Source organism: Melospiza melodia, chromosome 6, assembly GCF_035770615.1.
Source record: "Melospiza melodia melodia isolate bMelMel2 chromosome 6, bMelMel2.pri, whole genome shotgun sequence".
Taxonomy (NCBI): domain Eukaryota; kingdom Metazoa; phylum Chordata; class Aves; order Passeriformes; family Passerellidae; genus Melospiza; species Melospiza melodia.
The window spans coordinates 73,522,663-73,538,600 of NC_086199.1; the positions used below are offsets into that span (position 1 = coordinate 73,522,663).

At 40.8% G+C, this 15,938-nt stretch overlaps 1 protein-coding gene across 7 annotated transcripts in view; it reads left to right on the forward strand.

Annotated features, from left to right (window-relative positions):
- DPF3 (double PHD fingers 3) overlaps positions 1-15,938 on the forward strand; it is a 167,800-nt gene that overhangs the window by 4,781 nt on the left and 147,081 nt on the right. For 3 of the 7 annotated variants that reach the window (XR_010028093.1, XM_063159181.1, XM_063159182.1), the window contains exon 1: positions 7,216-7,321. The exons of the other annotated variants lie outside the window; for them this stretch is intronic. Coding sequence is in view for 2 of the 3 variants with exons in the window: in XM_063159181.1 (XP_063015251.1) it covers positions 7,221-7,321 (101 nt within the window). In the remaining variant the exon portion in view is untranslated. Of the gene's footprint in view, positions 1-7,215; positions 7,322-15,938 lie in introns of those variants that run through there. 7 annotated transcript variants of the gene reach the window in all.

Here is a 15,938-nt window from a genome sequence, read left to right on the forward strand (position 1 = left end):
TAGTTGTTGCAGTGCTTTTGTAATTTTGTTTTGTTGGTCTTTCAGTCTTTCACAGTCTGTCTAGATGTGTGGATGGATGGAGGTTGTATCTCAAAATTGCCACTGAAGAAAAAGTTTTTAAAACATTATTTCTGGTGTGTGAAAGCAATACTGAACTATCTGGGTTGTGCTACAGAGGCCTAAAGGTATGATTTCTTGGAGGGTGTTATAATTTCAAGGTAAGCACTTGTCCAATGGGCTGGATGCATGGCAGCCATCAGACAGGATTCCCAGTGTCCGAGCAGGAATACTTGAGGTCAGGTACGCAGGACAAAGTGGGATCTGTGTCACTCTGAGTCACGGCGAAGGTCGTGTGGCTCATCCTTTGTGGAGCCTAATGAAAATTGATTTCCTGCTCTGCTTTCCTAAAACTGGAAGGATGGTATTTGAAGGTTGCTCTCAAGAGCAGACTTTGTCCATCTTGTATGTCTGTCTTCTACAGCTTATGACAGTTGGCTGTACCTCTTCTGTCCTGGAATGAGGCGTTCCAAAGCCCCCACCGGCTGTGAATAAACCTTCTTTTAGCATTGTAATTTGCCAAATCTGGAATTTTCTCGCTCTGGTTTGTCTTTCATGTCACAGCTGAATTTCTTTGCTCAGTAGATCAATTTTACAATCTTGGTATTTATTCCAGGCTCATCACTGTGTTGTCTGTATGTGAGTTGCCTTGAGCAAGAACCATTCCTGTATTGTTTATCCCTGAGGACTTGTAGGAGTGGAATGAATCTGTTCCGGGAGTTGATGTTTTTTTCCCTTGGAGAGACCAACCTCTGATCTGAGGTTTCCCTGTCTGGGGTGACATACTCCCATGTGCAGACAGGCAGCACCAAGGCAGAGTTGCTTGAGGCCTGTTCTGAGGGCTTCATTAGGACTGTGCTGCTCTTCTGGCTTTGCCTGGCAATTTTGCCCAGGATGCAGAGACTGAGGAGTGTTAATCACTTCCTTAGTGCAGGTCTCAGTTTTTACACTGGTTTGTTTCTTAAAGGGAAAGCTATCTCATCAACACAATCTAAAAGGAATCATAGCTTAGGAATACTTTTCTTTTTCAAAACCAAAAATTTTCAGATGGAAGTGCTTCTTTTTTTTAAAATTTTTCTACAGTTTGTGGAACAACCCCATATATGCTGGACGAGTGCATGAGAAGCAGAAAGTGGTTTTCTTCTTTCTTATTTCAAAAGAAAGAAGAGAACTGCACAGTGTGTTTTCACTGTCTAAACTGAGTGACATGTAACACAAATATTGTAAGTGAATGCTTGAATACTGAAAATTTAAAATCTTTATTTATCTTTAATAGCCTAAATTATTCAAAGCATGATACTTTTAAAAAATATTGTTATATATGGTTTATTTCCCAGCAGAGCATATTTTAACCACAGATTCCCAGCAGATGTCTCAGAAAAGAATAAAGCAGTGTCCCAGCAGCTGCTGGCAGAGTCCCCTCTCCCAGCACATCCTCTGCAGGATGGGAATGGCAGCAGTGGGGCAGCACGTGTCTCAGTTTCCAGGTTAGCTGCCTGAGCTGGGTGCGGTCAGAGCCACGATCCAGCCTGTGGAAGGTTTTCCTGGCACTCCAGCCTTGTCTGAGGGGAGGCTGCACAGGGAACCAGTGGAGCAGCAAGAGCAGGGGAGGGACTGATGAGTGTGCACTAGGTGGCTGTGATCAGCAGCGTGTGCTTGCCAAATCCTGATGCATTAATTTCATGTCCTGCTGAGCTGTAGCTGGGAGAGTCTCCTGCTCAGGTGTTAGTGGGGACACTGACTACGTCAGTGTTCTTCTGGTGAGAAAGGCTGGGAGTGAGATTCAATGTCACAGCCTGTTGTGACAAAACTGATCCAACCTGAGGATCATCTCTCCATTCATACAAAACCGTGAGTTCCATTAGTCTGATAACTTTCTACTTGCTTTCTGATCATTTTCATAACTGAGTGTACAATTCCAACAGTAACATATATGAAATTTTAGTATGCAAAAGAAAGGAACTCTATGTAACTCAGTTCCTCTCCCTTGGTTTTGCTCAGATTCCTGCTTGTGGTACAATATACAAAGCCTTTGTTAAGACATTGTGCTAACTTTTCTACCAACACATGGTTTAATGCTTCCTGCCTTTTAGTTCTCAAAAATCTAGATAGGTTGGACAGTGCAAAGAAAATCAGGTGCAGAGCAGTGAAATAAGGCCATGCCCTGAGCTGGTTAATTTCAGCCTGCCCTACTGCATCATCTGGCAGGGCTGATTTGATCTGATCAGATGCGGGCATGCTACTTCTGCCAAAATGCAAAGTACAGTGCTTATGCTGCTTTTATGCTTTGACTTGGCTTCATGAGAGCCACAGGAAGATAGATTATGGCTGTTGGAACAAAATTCCCTCTTGAAAATGTTTTGGGTGCTTTTCATGTTTTGGAAGAGTAAGTGAACACCAGTTCAGTGCTTTGTGTCATAGGCTTCTGAAGTTTTTGGTCTGCTTCTAGCAACTTTGTAGTTTCCAGTATTCCTGTGGATCTACAACCTAATGTGACTACTCAAAGAGTTGGGAGAAAAATCATAATGGCTGGACTTGTAGCCCAGATAATTCACTATTCAGTGAACACTGTGAAAAAGAAACTTATTGTGGTGACACAAAGTATTATTTCTTCAAGGGAAAAGTCATGTCTATATTTCATTCCACTTCCATTTCAAGAACAGTTTTGAAGTAAGTAATCCATGGATTTGTGACTGCTTAAGTATTTTGGTCTCAATATTGTTTCCTGAAAGACTGTGTTTAGTAAATGATGGGGACAAATACATTTTATTTTTATGATTACTTTAAAACCTGTGCAGTTTGAATAAAGAATAATGGAGACCGTGGCTCATTAAGCTATTTTACTGCTGAACTCCTTTGGTGGGCATTGTGTGTGAGGCTGCTGTCCTGAGTGTTCAGAAAAATCACTACCCAGTGTCCAAATCAGAAATTATATTATGAACCCACTTGTATCTACAAGGTTACCCTGGTTGCATTTGCCTTCTTTTTCTGAACTGCTAAAAGCTGCTTTGAAGACTGTAGGTTTTTGTGTTTTCTAGTGATTGTTTATCCTCAAAGTTTTTAGTTCATTAACATATACCTATTGATGTGAGATGTGGATTAAATCCTGATCACAATTTTAATTCAGAGATTAGTACCTTTTATAGCTGGGGTAGTACAAATTAAGAGGCATGGGAGATGTGATGGGAGAGGGTTGGTGATGGGAATTTCTACTGCTTCATCATATCTGACTAATCCTTTATTTTTTAGGATCTGCTTCTCCAAAACTGATGTTTCTGTTAATGCTGGTGAAATTACCCTTCAGTGATCTAATGGCATATGGATGAAAGTGATGTTAATACCTCCACAGGCAGGATGGGGCCACAAAGGCTTCTTGCTTCTGTCTCCTCCTGTGCTGATGCAAATGAATGGGAACTCCGTCAGGTTACTGGTGTTATGTTGGTGACAAAAAGGCAATTCCTGAGGTCCAAATCTAACAAAATAGTGTTGATGGGGGAAATACGTTGAAAACTCTTCTCCATTTTCTGTCGCCAGATTCAATTTGTTTTTGTCAGTAGTCTCAGCTAATGTTTTATCTTCTCCTTGCTTCCCCCTGCCTCCCAACCTCTTTCCCCCATTGACCTCTATGAGCACAGTCCTGGCTGCTGATTTATCAGGGCAGGCTGGCTCAGCACTGTGTGGAGATTGCTTTTAATTAACTCTCTTCGTTTTGCCAACCTTCAGGGAGCAGCAACCCTTTAATGATTCTAATACTTTATCTGGATTTATATCTGCCTTATGTGTTGTTTGTTGCTCTGCTTCCTCACATGCTCTTCCTGAGTCATTTCCCAAAATGAAAGGTTTGTTTCAGGTCCCTCATACAGGATGAGGAAGAGAGGCTTTAATGGCTTCTGGACTGGAAGGATGGACTCTCTGTGATCTACCTGAGTGTTTTGGAGGGGGATGGGGATTATGAGGTGATGCATTTTGGGGCTGTCTTGGAGCAAGACTCATTTCAGTGACTTGCCTCTATGCACAGGGAGAGCAGCTTTGTTTTGTGGTTGCAGCATGGCAGATGAGTGCCTACTAAATTAAATCTGCCCTCTGACTTGTTTTGTGACGTAGGTAAGTCATGAACTCATTGTCACAGTTAGGTTTAACTCTAGTGACTTCTCAGTCTGACTAGCTGGAATGTTGCTAAAATTGAGTTAACTTCTTATGTATAAACACAGGTCTAAAGGAGGGTCTCTCTTTACCTGCAAAAGTCAAGCTTGGCCTTCTATGAATAGCTCTACCAAGTGAAATTTCTTCAAACTGAGCAGAAAGCAGCTGTATCAAATTTCTCCCACCTGGAATTTCCTCTTTGCATATCCTACAATGAGGATTTCAGGAGATTCCAGCATGAAATAATTAGAAAAAGTATATTATTTGCAATGTAAAGTATGTGTCACTTTTGTGCCAGAAAAATGCTTTATAATCATGCTTTAATTAAGCATCATAGTCCCTTTTGTGGTGTAATTTCCTCCATTATTCTGTGGGAAGAATGGCATGCACTGTCTGACTTGGTGATGGTCACACTAGTCACACCATCAACCATTGAGTCAACGCTGCTTTGCTTTTGGTGTTGAGCATAAGAGTGATGTTTTGAAGGTGAGTGGGAATCTTTCCTTGTTAGCACTTTCATGACCAAACTGAGGAGTGGGAAAGTGAGTTAAGACTGCCTGCCTGGTTCTGATGGAAGAAGTTCACCAAAAATTATAGTTATGCCATCCTTAATGGCAGTGATTTATGACCAGAGCTGATAAAGGCATATTTGGGATGCAAAGACTTTGCCATGGAAATGAACCAAGTGGCAACTACTTTTGCATTTCAAAACATAAATGCTGTGCCCCAGTGTGTTCAGTATGATTTCAAAGTCATTGGTGCGAGAACAGTTTTACATGGCTGCTTGTAAGTCTGTGTATTTGAAGCCCCTTTGTTAAAATGGCAGAGGAAATTAAGAAGTTCCCAGATCTAGTCCTCCCTTACCGAGGAGAAAGAGACACCAGCTGAAGGGAATACAGTGGTGGGTGCTGCTTATCCAAATGTTGGCAGCACATCACTGTGTAAGATCATCTGTGTCATCTGCCTGTGGATTGTGTTTGTATCTTTCCTATCTTCTCCTGCAGTCAGCTTTACTTGAAAAAAATAGTTGTTTGAATGTATATTTTTATGTGTTGTTGCTGCAATTCCACAGTAACTAACTCCTGGCATTCTCATCTGACCAGATTGCAAACATATCTGGTTCAGGTACTCATTCTGCTGAGATCTGAAAGTAAATTCTCTTCTCCCCTATTATTAACTTGCTTGTTTTGTTTCCACGACTAACTTATCCAAAAAGTTCTAGGGTTAGAAGAGGCTGTCTCCTGACACATCTTCTGAATTCCTCACTGCAAAACACACTCATCATGCAAAGTTGAAACCTGGCTGGCCCTCAAAGGACAATGTATTTCCCAGGCTGCTGTTTTCAGCTACCTTCTCCTCCATGCACCCCTCAAAACAGAAGAAGAGGAATGGATGAGGGGTGAGCACTCTGCCTTTGGGAAAGGCTCTAGCCTGAAAATGGATTGCAATTCCAGCCAAATTCCTTCCCTTGGTAACAGAATTGCACGCCTGGGCTCTGAGCTCTTTGCATTAATTTCATCTCTGCTAAACTTTCCCAGTCAATTAACCATGTCCATCTCCTGCTCTAGCAGCCACATGTGCCTTTTCTGCTGCAGCAGGGTCTTGAAGAAGTAACTCCCTGCAGCCTTTACTGCAGTTTTCCTTGAGCATCTTCCCTCAAGCATGGTTATCAATCAGGACCTGTCAGGTTTTTTCCCTCCAATGCATCTATTTTCAGAGCTGTAGGAGTTTGACCTATTGCTTTTGTCTTTATAAGTACTGCTTTTTACAACAGGGCCCAAAGCTGCATGAAAATTTCCATCTTAGTGTGAGGAGATTCTGCTAAGCCTGGATATTTCTTTTGCCTTCTCTCATTTTGCCTCCCTTGGGTTTTAATTTTGCTCGTCCAAAAGGCCTCGTTAAGCTGGCCAGTAGTTCTTGTGTGGTTGTTCCAGGCAGCACCTGCAGTGCAGAGCTCTCTGAGTACTTGGCTAACAGGATTCCATGAAAGGGCAGTGAGTTCTCAGAGGCTGGAGTGCCTGGGAGATGCTCAGCCCTGGGGTTTGGTGTAGGCTGCCTCTGAAGGGAGTTCTGCACCCGCCTCGGCAAGAACGGTTTGGATGCTGGCACTAGTGGTCCCTTGGCAAAGCACCTAAGGGGCCATGAGTGCCTTGAACGTTTTTCCTTGCATGTTGTGCTGTGATCAAAGGTCAGGTTGGGCTAGAGTGCCTATTAAAGCAAGAGTCTATGCTTTTTCTCTTGAGCATATGGGTGAGTCTGGTTCTGTTTCCATAGGTACCTGTATCATAAAGGCTGCCATCCTAGTTGCCACTAATTGGGTCCTGTGTGGGCACTTTCAGACAAGCAGACAAAGACCAAATTGACCACAGTGGCTCAGTTAATGGAAATCTAGGTTTAAAGAAGGGTTCCTGGGTCTTATGTCCAGTTCTCTGGTACCATGTCAGATAATCTCTTTCATAAACTGAAAAGTCCTTGTCTTAAATCCCCACTTGGACTATTTGTTCCCATTACTCCTCTTGGGAGGGTTCCAGAACCCACTGCTCTGGTGGCTGGAAATAGCATTTTAATCCCTAGCCTAGCCCTACTTGTGACCAGTTTATTCCCATTTGTTCTGGTGCCAACATGGAGTTGTTAGTTTAAATACTATTCCTCCCTCCATGTCTTTCTCTCCACTATGACTTGTACATTTGTGCAACACTATTATGAGCCCTGTCAGTCTTTGTTTTGATATACTAGACTGTCTGTGCTATCTTTTCCTTTCTTTTGGTCACTGAAGTATTTATTGTCTTTGTTGTCTCTACTCCAGCTTGGATTACTCACATTCAGCTTTTTTGAGTGTGAGTAGACAGAGTTGTACTTTGTTCCACGTGGTTTTGCCCCCTACAATAACTTTCTTTTTTACCTCTTGTGGGAAAACCTTGCTTTTGCATTTGTTTGTGGTTGTGCTGCTGGTTCATAGTTATCTTGTGGTAGACTAATACTGTTATGTTTCTTCTTCTGTCCTTTCAGCTGTCGTTGAGATGATGATCTGCAAGTTATTAAGTGAAATTTATACTGAATTCACTCCATCCAATTCTTCTTGTCTGATGCTTTTAATTTCCTTGGTGTCCCTTCAGCTTATGTAAGTGGCTAGCTTTTCTCAACACACACACTTTTTGTGCCAAGGCCATTAATGGAAATACTGATTTCAGCTCCCAGAGCTCCAGAAGGAACTTCTCATCAGCACTGTCTCTGTGTTCAACCCTCTTTCAGTAGTTTTTCAGTCTTGTCACCATTCTTTCAATAATTCTGATCTTCTACTTTTTCAGTAATTTCTCATATACTACTGTATGAAACATTCTCTAGAAGTCCAAATAGCTAAGAAGTATCTTATGGAAGCAAGATGTCAAGTTACTCTGTCACAAGGTACCAATTTTGCATCTTTGTCATTTCCTTATTCAAGACTGTTCTTGTTTTGCACTTAAAAAACTGTGTGTTAGTAAACTCTAACTCAGTTAGCCTTTCTGAAATAATTCCCAAGGCTTGTGTTCTATAACAGTTAACAATGAGTATCTTATTTTACTTGTTATATTCTGGTAATACAGTAGCAACCATGATGTGCAGTATCTGTTTAAAGAACTTGCTAGTAGATGTGTGGTTTCATATCGAAGTTCTTGGGCAGAGATGATTCAGAATTTATGCCATGACTGCACAAATGTCATTGTGGCTTCCATGGCAGTCATTCCAGTGAAGCACAGCATTCCTTTAGTTCTATGCTTGTACCTATATTGTATTTAATCTATGTACCATTCTAACTGCAAACCAGCTGAACTTTCTTTGATTGTTTTATTTTGATGCCTGAAGAATATTGCTGTTTTTTAGAAGCTTTTGCAAGTTATAACTCTTGGCTTTGGCAATTCCATCTATACTTCCTGACCTTTAAGATCCATTTAAAAAATTCTGTCACTACTGTTTTCTGCTTGTGAAGGGTGTTTGTTTAATTCTGATGTCCTTTTCCAAGGAAATTATTCAGCCAATAACTTCCCCAGTCTTTCCCTATGAGTTTCAAACAATTCTTGCATTTTTCTCTAAAACAAATTCCTGATGTTCTGCTGTGTTCTACTGCTCCCATGCTTAAGGAACAGGTTTGCTTTGTGATGGTGATGAGTACTGTTCAATTTTGTACCTATTCTTGGACTGCAGAAGACTTAGGCTGTGTGGATGTAGGGAGAGCTGGGGTGATTCTGTTTAATACCAGGTTGTTTTACTTAATTCAATGATGCCTAAATTTTAAGATTTCATCAGTGTGAAACAATGTTGCATCTTTCACCAGAGTTGCAACCATTAAGTAGAAATCCAAAAGAGCAACATAAAGTTGATTTTTTAAAATCACCTTATTCCATTTTTCTTCAGCATTCTTGATCTTATTCAGAGAAAACTGTGTGTAGTAAACACATAAATATACATATATTTGGTATAATATAGGAAAGAAAGAATGTATTTACACATGGTGTTTAGGAAAACATGGTATTGTTTATTAATCAATGTCCTTGCATTTTAAACATTTCCATATGCCCCTTACTGATTTATAGCAGTATGTGATTCAAGCATTTTCTACTTGTGAGTTTCACAAACTCATAGAATTAGGAAAAAATGATACATATATCTTTTTTTTTTTTCTTACTATAGGACTCTGGGAACATTTAAAATATAGCAGTCTTTGGATCAATGCATATCCCAGCAAGACCTTGCATAAGTGACCTAAAATTGTGTGATCAAACCTCTTCTCCCCTCCCCATCCCTAGAGAGGTATTTGTAATTAGATAAAATGAGGACAGAATATGCATAAGTATCTGTTATGCTGGGATTCCTGCCCAGAAAGGAAACTAATGGCCTGAGCTGGCCATAATCTTTTGCACCCTGTGTACTATTGACAAGGCTATGGCTTGAGATGTTGGGAGTTCAGGGGCAGATTTTTGCTGCTGTCTTTTGGTAACCTTTCTAATTTGACTGCTTTCCAAAACAAGTGGAATTACACAGCCTGTATTTTACTCATTGTTCATTGTCAGGGACATTTTGCTTGTAAGAGAGGACCTGATTCCACTGCCTAATGCAGTGGAAGTGAGTTTAAATTACTGCTTCTCTGGTTTGGAAGTGTTACACATTCACTTTGCCCAGATGTAAGTGACCACATGAAGTGCAAGACAGTGGAGAACTTGAAGTAGAGTTGGTAATTTTTTTCTATTTCATCTATCAACTTCCTGCTAGTCACTGGTTCTTCAGAGTGGAGTTCTGTGAGCAAATTCATCTCTCTCTAGTTAAATCAAGTAGCCCTTTAAAGCCTGTGTGACAAGTTGTCTAATAATTCATCTCTCTCTAGTTAAATCAAGTAGCCCTTTAAAGCCTGTGTGACAAGTTGTCTAATACTATGACACTATGCAATGTAAGAGGATGGCACTTCAGGAATCTGGAGGCTGCTTTACATACTAGTGCTGTTTACTTCTTTCTTCCAATGCATATGATAGGTGTCAGCTTGCCCCTCACAAAATTCTGGTTTTGCAGAATTTTCCTGTCAGCTTGCCCCTCACAAAATTCTGGTTTTGCAGTCCTCTCCTACGTTTGTGGGTTCTGTCTCATCACTTGGCAGCAATAAAACAGAAACCCTGGGCACTTCTGTCAGTCACCCTCAGATATTCCAGTTAGTAGATGCACTGATGAAAAGGTTTTCCTGGAGCAGGCAGGTGGTGTGCATGTTAGTTTTCCTCTCTTAATTTGCTTCAGTGTCCCGGGGGTAAATGTCAGTAAAAGTAAGAAGTGTTTTGATAAAAAGAGGGGCAAGGTCACATGAAAAGTATGCCCTCTTCCAAGGAAGGTATCTACCCAGCATTTCCATTGTTCTGCCCTGCATAGCTAAATCAGGAAAAGAGCCAAGGCCATAGTGAAATTTGATTCTATTTTGAAATTATGTCCAGTTTGGCATCTTTTTGAGCTGAGAAAGTTTGGCTTGCTCTTCTTTTCCACTCACAGCAATTTGCAGAGTGGGAGATTTGGGGTGAATCTCTATTTTCTGTGCTTACAAGGCAGCAGGAGCTTCTATGGCTGGACTGGAATGTGTTGTTTCAACACAGTGAATGTGAAAAAAACCCCTTCAGCTTCATAGAGACTGTGGTTTTTGTTTGTACTCAGTCAGTGTGATTTCACTGAAGTCCAAAAGTTATGCCAGTGTGAGACACAAACCAAGTCTATGTTATTTCAAGACAACAGTACCACCAGAGAAAATTCCTTTTATTCCGCCCTCCCTCCGCCCCCCCTTCCTTAATTTTTCAAACTCTCTGAGCTTCTCAGATATTCAGTAGTGCCTGATGCTTATAATTTGGCAGCAAATGTTGACAGCAGTAGCCACCTATGAGATCCTTAGCAGAAGTCTATAGCTTCTTAGTAACAGGGGTGGGTCAGAACAAAATCCTGGATCTCAGCACTTCTTTTGAGCTTTGGAGGTTGAACCTGGATATGAAGTTAAATGTCTTTAATGGACAGGATCCAAACACCCACATGCTTTGGCAGAGCTCAGATCCAAATTCTGTCTACCTAAAGAATCAAGGTTCTGTTTTCATGTGGATTCTTCTACCAGTGAAAAGCAAGAGAAGGGATAAGACAGAAAATATGACACATTGGCAAAATTGTTTTTCAATAATATGTTTTTCAAAGTTTTTTCCATGAGGCGTCAGCAGCTCTTAAAAAATCACAGGGAGAGCATACAGTTGTCAATGAGCCAGAACAGTTAAATGTTTTTAAATATTTGAGTTGGGTTTTTCCTTCACCTTTCTTTCTCACAAACATGCCTAGTAAAACTTCAGTAATGAAAACACTTGCTTGGGGAGGGGGATAAAATCATTTTCAGCAAATAATGATGGTGACATTTTAATTGCATCATAACAACACTGTTAGCAATGGTTTAGGTTTGGCATTGAACTTATACACAACATTTGTTCTTTTATACAGTATTGGTATTGCATAGTAAAAATAGCACAATTGCAAAACTCATTTGTTACTCCTCTGCCAACTTTGTTCAGCTGACAGTCTGTTTGAACTTTTAGAGCAACGTTTCATCCATATGTTAATACCAACTGTACAATTAATTCTCTCTTCTTTCAAATGATTCTCTTGTGCCTTAGTGGTTATTTTCCAGTTTGAGCCACCTGCAAAACTGCTTCTGTCAGATGAGCTGTGCTCATCCTGAGTAGTTCCCTACATTGAGTTGATAAAGAGCAGCCACTGCCTTTAAAGTTCCCAGTACATTCCTGCACAGAAGTTGTTGTAGGCACTTTGCTTCACTAAGCCATTTCAGGATGGGACTGTTCAGAAATTTTCATCTTTCTAGTGTGAGATTTGGACCTGCTCTGTGATGCTTTGGATGCCATATATTCTCAGATTAGTTTCTATCTGTGAATGATTAAAAAAATAAAATTAAGAGGACGAAACCAAGACCAAGAGCATTCATAAATGAACACTACAAGTAATGGTAGCTAGTACTGAGGGACAGCTGGCACTGGAAGTCTCCACTGGATCACACTTAAACTAGTTTTGGAAGAAGGGAGTGAAAAATTCCACCCAGTAAATAGGGAGGGGGAAGAACCCTCCCCGAGTGACATGGTGCTTCTTTGGGTAGTTTCTAAGTAGGCTGACATGCAGCTAAACCTGCTGCTGCATCTTCATGGGAGGTTAGAATTCACACAGAGAAGGCACAAGTAAGTTTTAATTTAAAATCTTTTAAATTCTTCCTTGTTCCTACTTTTACATTTAAGTGGCACTTTATTTTGGGAAGTTTGTTTTTTTTTTTTTTTTTTTTTTGCTTTATTTCTTAACAGTTTCTCATGGGTGAAACTTAAAATGGGAAATAATCATTATGCAATAGTTTGTGTGCAGACTAGAACCTAATCCCAGAGAGGGGAATCAATGGGGTTTCACTCCAGGAAGGGCATCAGAGGGGGATACACTTAGAGAGAGAGATCAGAGAGGAGCTAAAAGTGATGTTGGTCCCTAAGAAGTATCTCTTACTTAAGGGTTTAATGGACTGGATTTTTTTCCTGACAGGTTTGCTCAGAGTTTCACTCAATGTTTCCGTTTACATATGTATGAACATAAAATGTGATGGTGAACTTGAGATGGTACTGACTGATATTGGACCCAGTCAGTCCTTATTTGTTCCAGGACATCACTAAGGAGTCCTGGGATTGGTAGGCCTTTGCTTAGTTGGAGATTGTTTGAGTGTTACACTGTAACAAAACTGTGGCTACACAGTAGGGGACATTGCTCGTGTGAAGCGTTTTGTTCTGCTCTAAGTTGGTCACACACCTCTATGTGTGTAATAACTCTTGCAATAACTCTTACAAAATCCCTCATCAGCATGCTCACGCAGGGCATCCCCTACTCCGGTGGCTCTGGTGCTCCCTGGGACTGCCTGTGCTCTGAGGGAGTCTGGGGCTCCCTGGCAGGGCAGGCAGAGCTCCATTTTCTCTCTCCAAGGATAAGGGGTCAAGGTCTGTGCTAGTACAGTCATGGGGAAGAAAGAAATAAGAAGAGCGGAGATGGAGAACAAGGGGAGGGCGACTCCTGCTTCTCCTTTTCCAGCCAGGAGGGTAGGGAAAATGGGAATGGCACATGCAGCTGGGAGCTTTCCTCCAGTGGCAGCCACCAGCATGCTCAGCCTGGTTTGCAAATGGCATTGATAATGTTCTTCTCTTGGAGCTTTTAAAGAACCTGAGCTGCCTTGGGAAGTCTTCCCTGAAGCATGCTTGGTTAAAACCTTCAAAACATGGGCTAGGAGCAGCTGGTCAGGTCACCCATGGAGGCTCTGTGGGATCAGTAACTGGGCCTGTGCTGCCTGATAAATGCAAGTGATCTGGGAAAGAATGTGAGGAGGAGGAGGTGGCAAACTAAGCTGATAATACTAAGGATGCTCCATGTGGGAAGAACACAAGGTTGCTGCAAAATGTTGAAGAAGAACCCCATGAAACTGTATTATTTGGGTCATTAAAATGACTAGTTATGTTCAGTTCAGATAAATGTAAATTAAGACACATAGGGAAAAATATCCCAAATTAATATATACAGGAATGGAGACAGAATTAGTTATTGACACTGAAGAGAAAAATTTTGGAGTTATAATAGATCTACCAAAATATGATATTTGTGCTCAGTAATAGGTAAAGATAATAATACAGTAATCATTAAAAGAAAGAGAGAGAGGAAGGAAGAGATGCAGGCTGAATGTTAGGAGTTAGTATCAAAGGAAAGAAAGCAGACATCATTACTATGAGAATATATTTGACACATTCCTGATATTTTCCAACCTAAATGATTCTGTGTTTCTGTAATTCTGTATAAGTCCAAGGTTTGAAGCATGCTGGAATACTGCGAGCAGTTTGGTCTCCCTCTGTTGGAAAGGATCCAATAAGCTGAAAGATGTACTTGGAAAGAAACAAGGAGGATCAAAAGGAATGACTTCTGTATGAAGAATAACTAAATTGGTTTGGGTTTTCCAGTCTGTAAAAAGGTTTCCAACTCTCTCTCAATGAGAGAGGTTCCTGAGATCAGGAGCATCGTGGAAGGGGCAAATAGGGGATGAATTTATGTTCATTTTCCCCCTTGAAGTCAAAAGTTAGGACATCAAACAAGATTATCAAGAGGCTAGTTCAAAAGGAACAAAAGGAGATACATTTTTGCTAAATGTTAAATAAACCTGTGAAACTCTTTACAATGGGATGTATGGGATATTGAAGTTTACCTGGGCTCAAAAAACACAGCATTGCAGAAGGTAGATCCTTCAATGGCTATTGAATTCCTTGATATCTTAATCACAGTTTGCCAGAAGCTGAGATGAGATACAAGTACATTTCCTGCAGAATATCACTATATCCATATTTTGTGTGCCTCCTTAGGGATTCCATAATGGCCTAAGTTTAAGACCATGTTAGATGGACCTTTGGTCTGACCTGATATGGCCATTTTTGTTTCAAGGTCTCTGGCAGTCACATAGTACTTAGCAGTGTTGCAAGAAAAGCCTTGAGAAGTTTCAAAATAAGAGACCCAGAAATGCAAGATGGAATTATGATTACTGGCTGAATAACCAGAGCTTTATTTTGTTCTTTGCGATGTTTGCTCCTGCATGTCAACCCTAGGGGGAAGTCGGTGTGCCAGTTCACCCAGGTCTTGCAACAACCTGAGACAACCTGTTTATTAAACATACACTTTGGCTTCTGTACAGAGGAAATGGCATGATCCAGACTGGTAATGCAGAGACTTGCATTCAGTTTCTGCCTACACCACTGACTTTCTGTATATTTTCAGACAAAGTCTGTGCTGTACTGTTTCCCTATGGAAAAAAAAACCCATAAATCCTTTATGTCTCTTCCTAAAGAGAAGTTTGAGATACATGGTTATAAAGTGCCAAATAAGTACTGAAACTTGAGAGTGAATGCAAAGTGTTTGATGCTGATTTTTTAAATGGGCATTACATTTAAGAAATGTACTGTCTCTAATGTCTGTTCATAGGCCTCTCATTCAGACCGAGTATGAAGTAAAACCTATATTAGATTCATTCTAGAGGAAAAAAATCCTAATCAGTTGTTCCTATACTTATTAATCACTCATTATTTTGGGGTGTGTGTGTCAAAGCTGTCAGGGTGAACCCCTTGGAAATCTGCAGTGGTCTGATCTGACTAGAAGAAGCATTATTTTTATTGTCTTTTAGCTTCTGTTGCAGTTTCATTTTGCCTTTTTTTCTTTCTCTCACTAGGTCACTGTTTGTGGAATGAATTTTCCACTCAAGTTTCAGATTCACAATCATAGGTGACCTTTGGTCTTCCATGTGGCTCTCTTTCTGCTCCCGTGGCCATTTGCAGACATGTCTTATAAGTTAATATTTATAATGAAAGGCAGCTGATGGCACTTGCACATAAGGTGATTGTCCTCTCTTCATACTGTGCAGTAGCATGCCTGAATTCTGATGAGAAGACAGATTCTCTTGTTCAAAGTTAAAGGCATTCAGTGGAATGATTAATAATTGCATATTAGGCACTTGATGAGATATCTGTAGATGATCCCAGGGCACTGTACACATTGGGTAAAAGAAATAACAAAATCCATCTTTCTCAGTGTGCTAGCTAGGTGTTCACACAGCTTTCTACAGTTGGGAGGAAGCTCTGATGTGCTCCTTTTATGTATCAGCATTTGAGCTCTCAGATATCACATTTTTGAGAAATCTGTAGAGATGAAACGCAAACTTTGGCAGCATGACCAGGAAGACCAACCTGATGGCCTTCACTGCCAGGATTCAAGGGCTGGGATCGCATCAGTGCCCTGCCTCAAAGCTGCTGCAGGTCAGCAAGTAGGGCAGAGGACCCAGGTGCTTGTGGAAAGCTCCTCTAAGTCTGACTAATAAACTTCTAAACACTTTTCAAATGAAATAGCTGGCACTGTGAGGTTCCTTGGAGAACCTTACCATAGCAGAGGAAATCAGCAGGTTCTATTCATGTATCTGCTTCGTGCTTCCACGTGGAATACTCCTACTGGGTATGGGGGCAGTGACAATGTGAATGCAAGTCTACGCTGCAAATGTAAGGCAAAAGATGTGCAATTGCTTCTTCATATGATTGCATATTTCCAGTGCTTGCTGATGGGTTCACAGGGCCACTGCAGCTGGCTACTAGGAAGACATGTGGATTGTGTGGAGAGGCTGGCAGTAAAAGAGCTAGTAT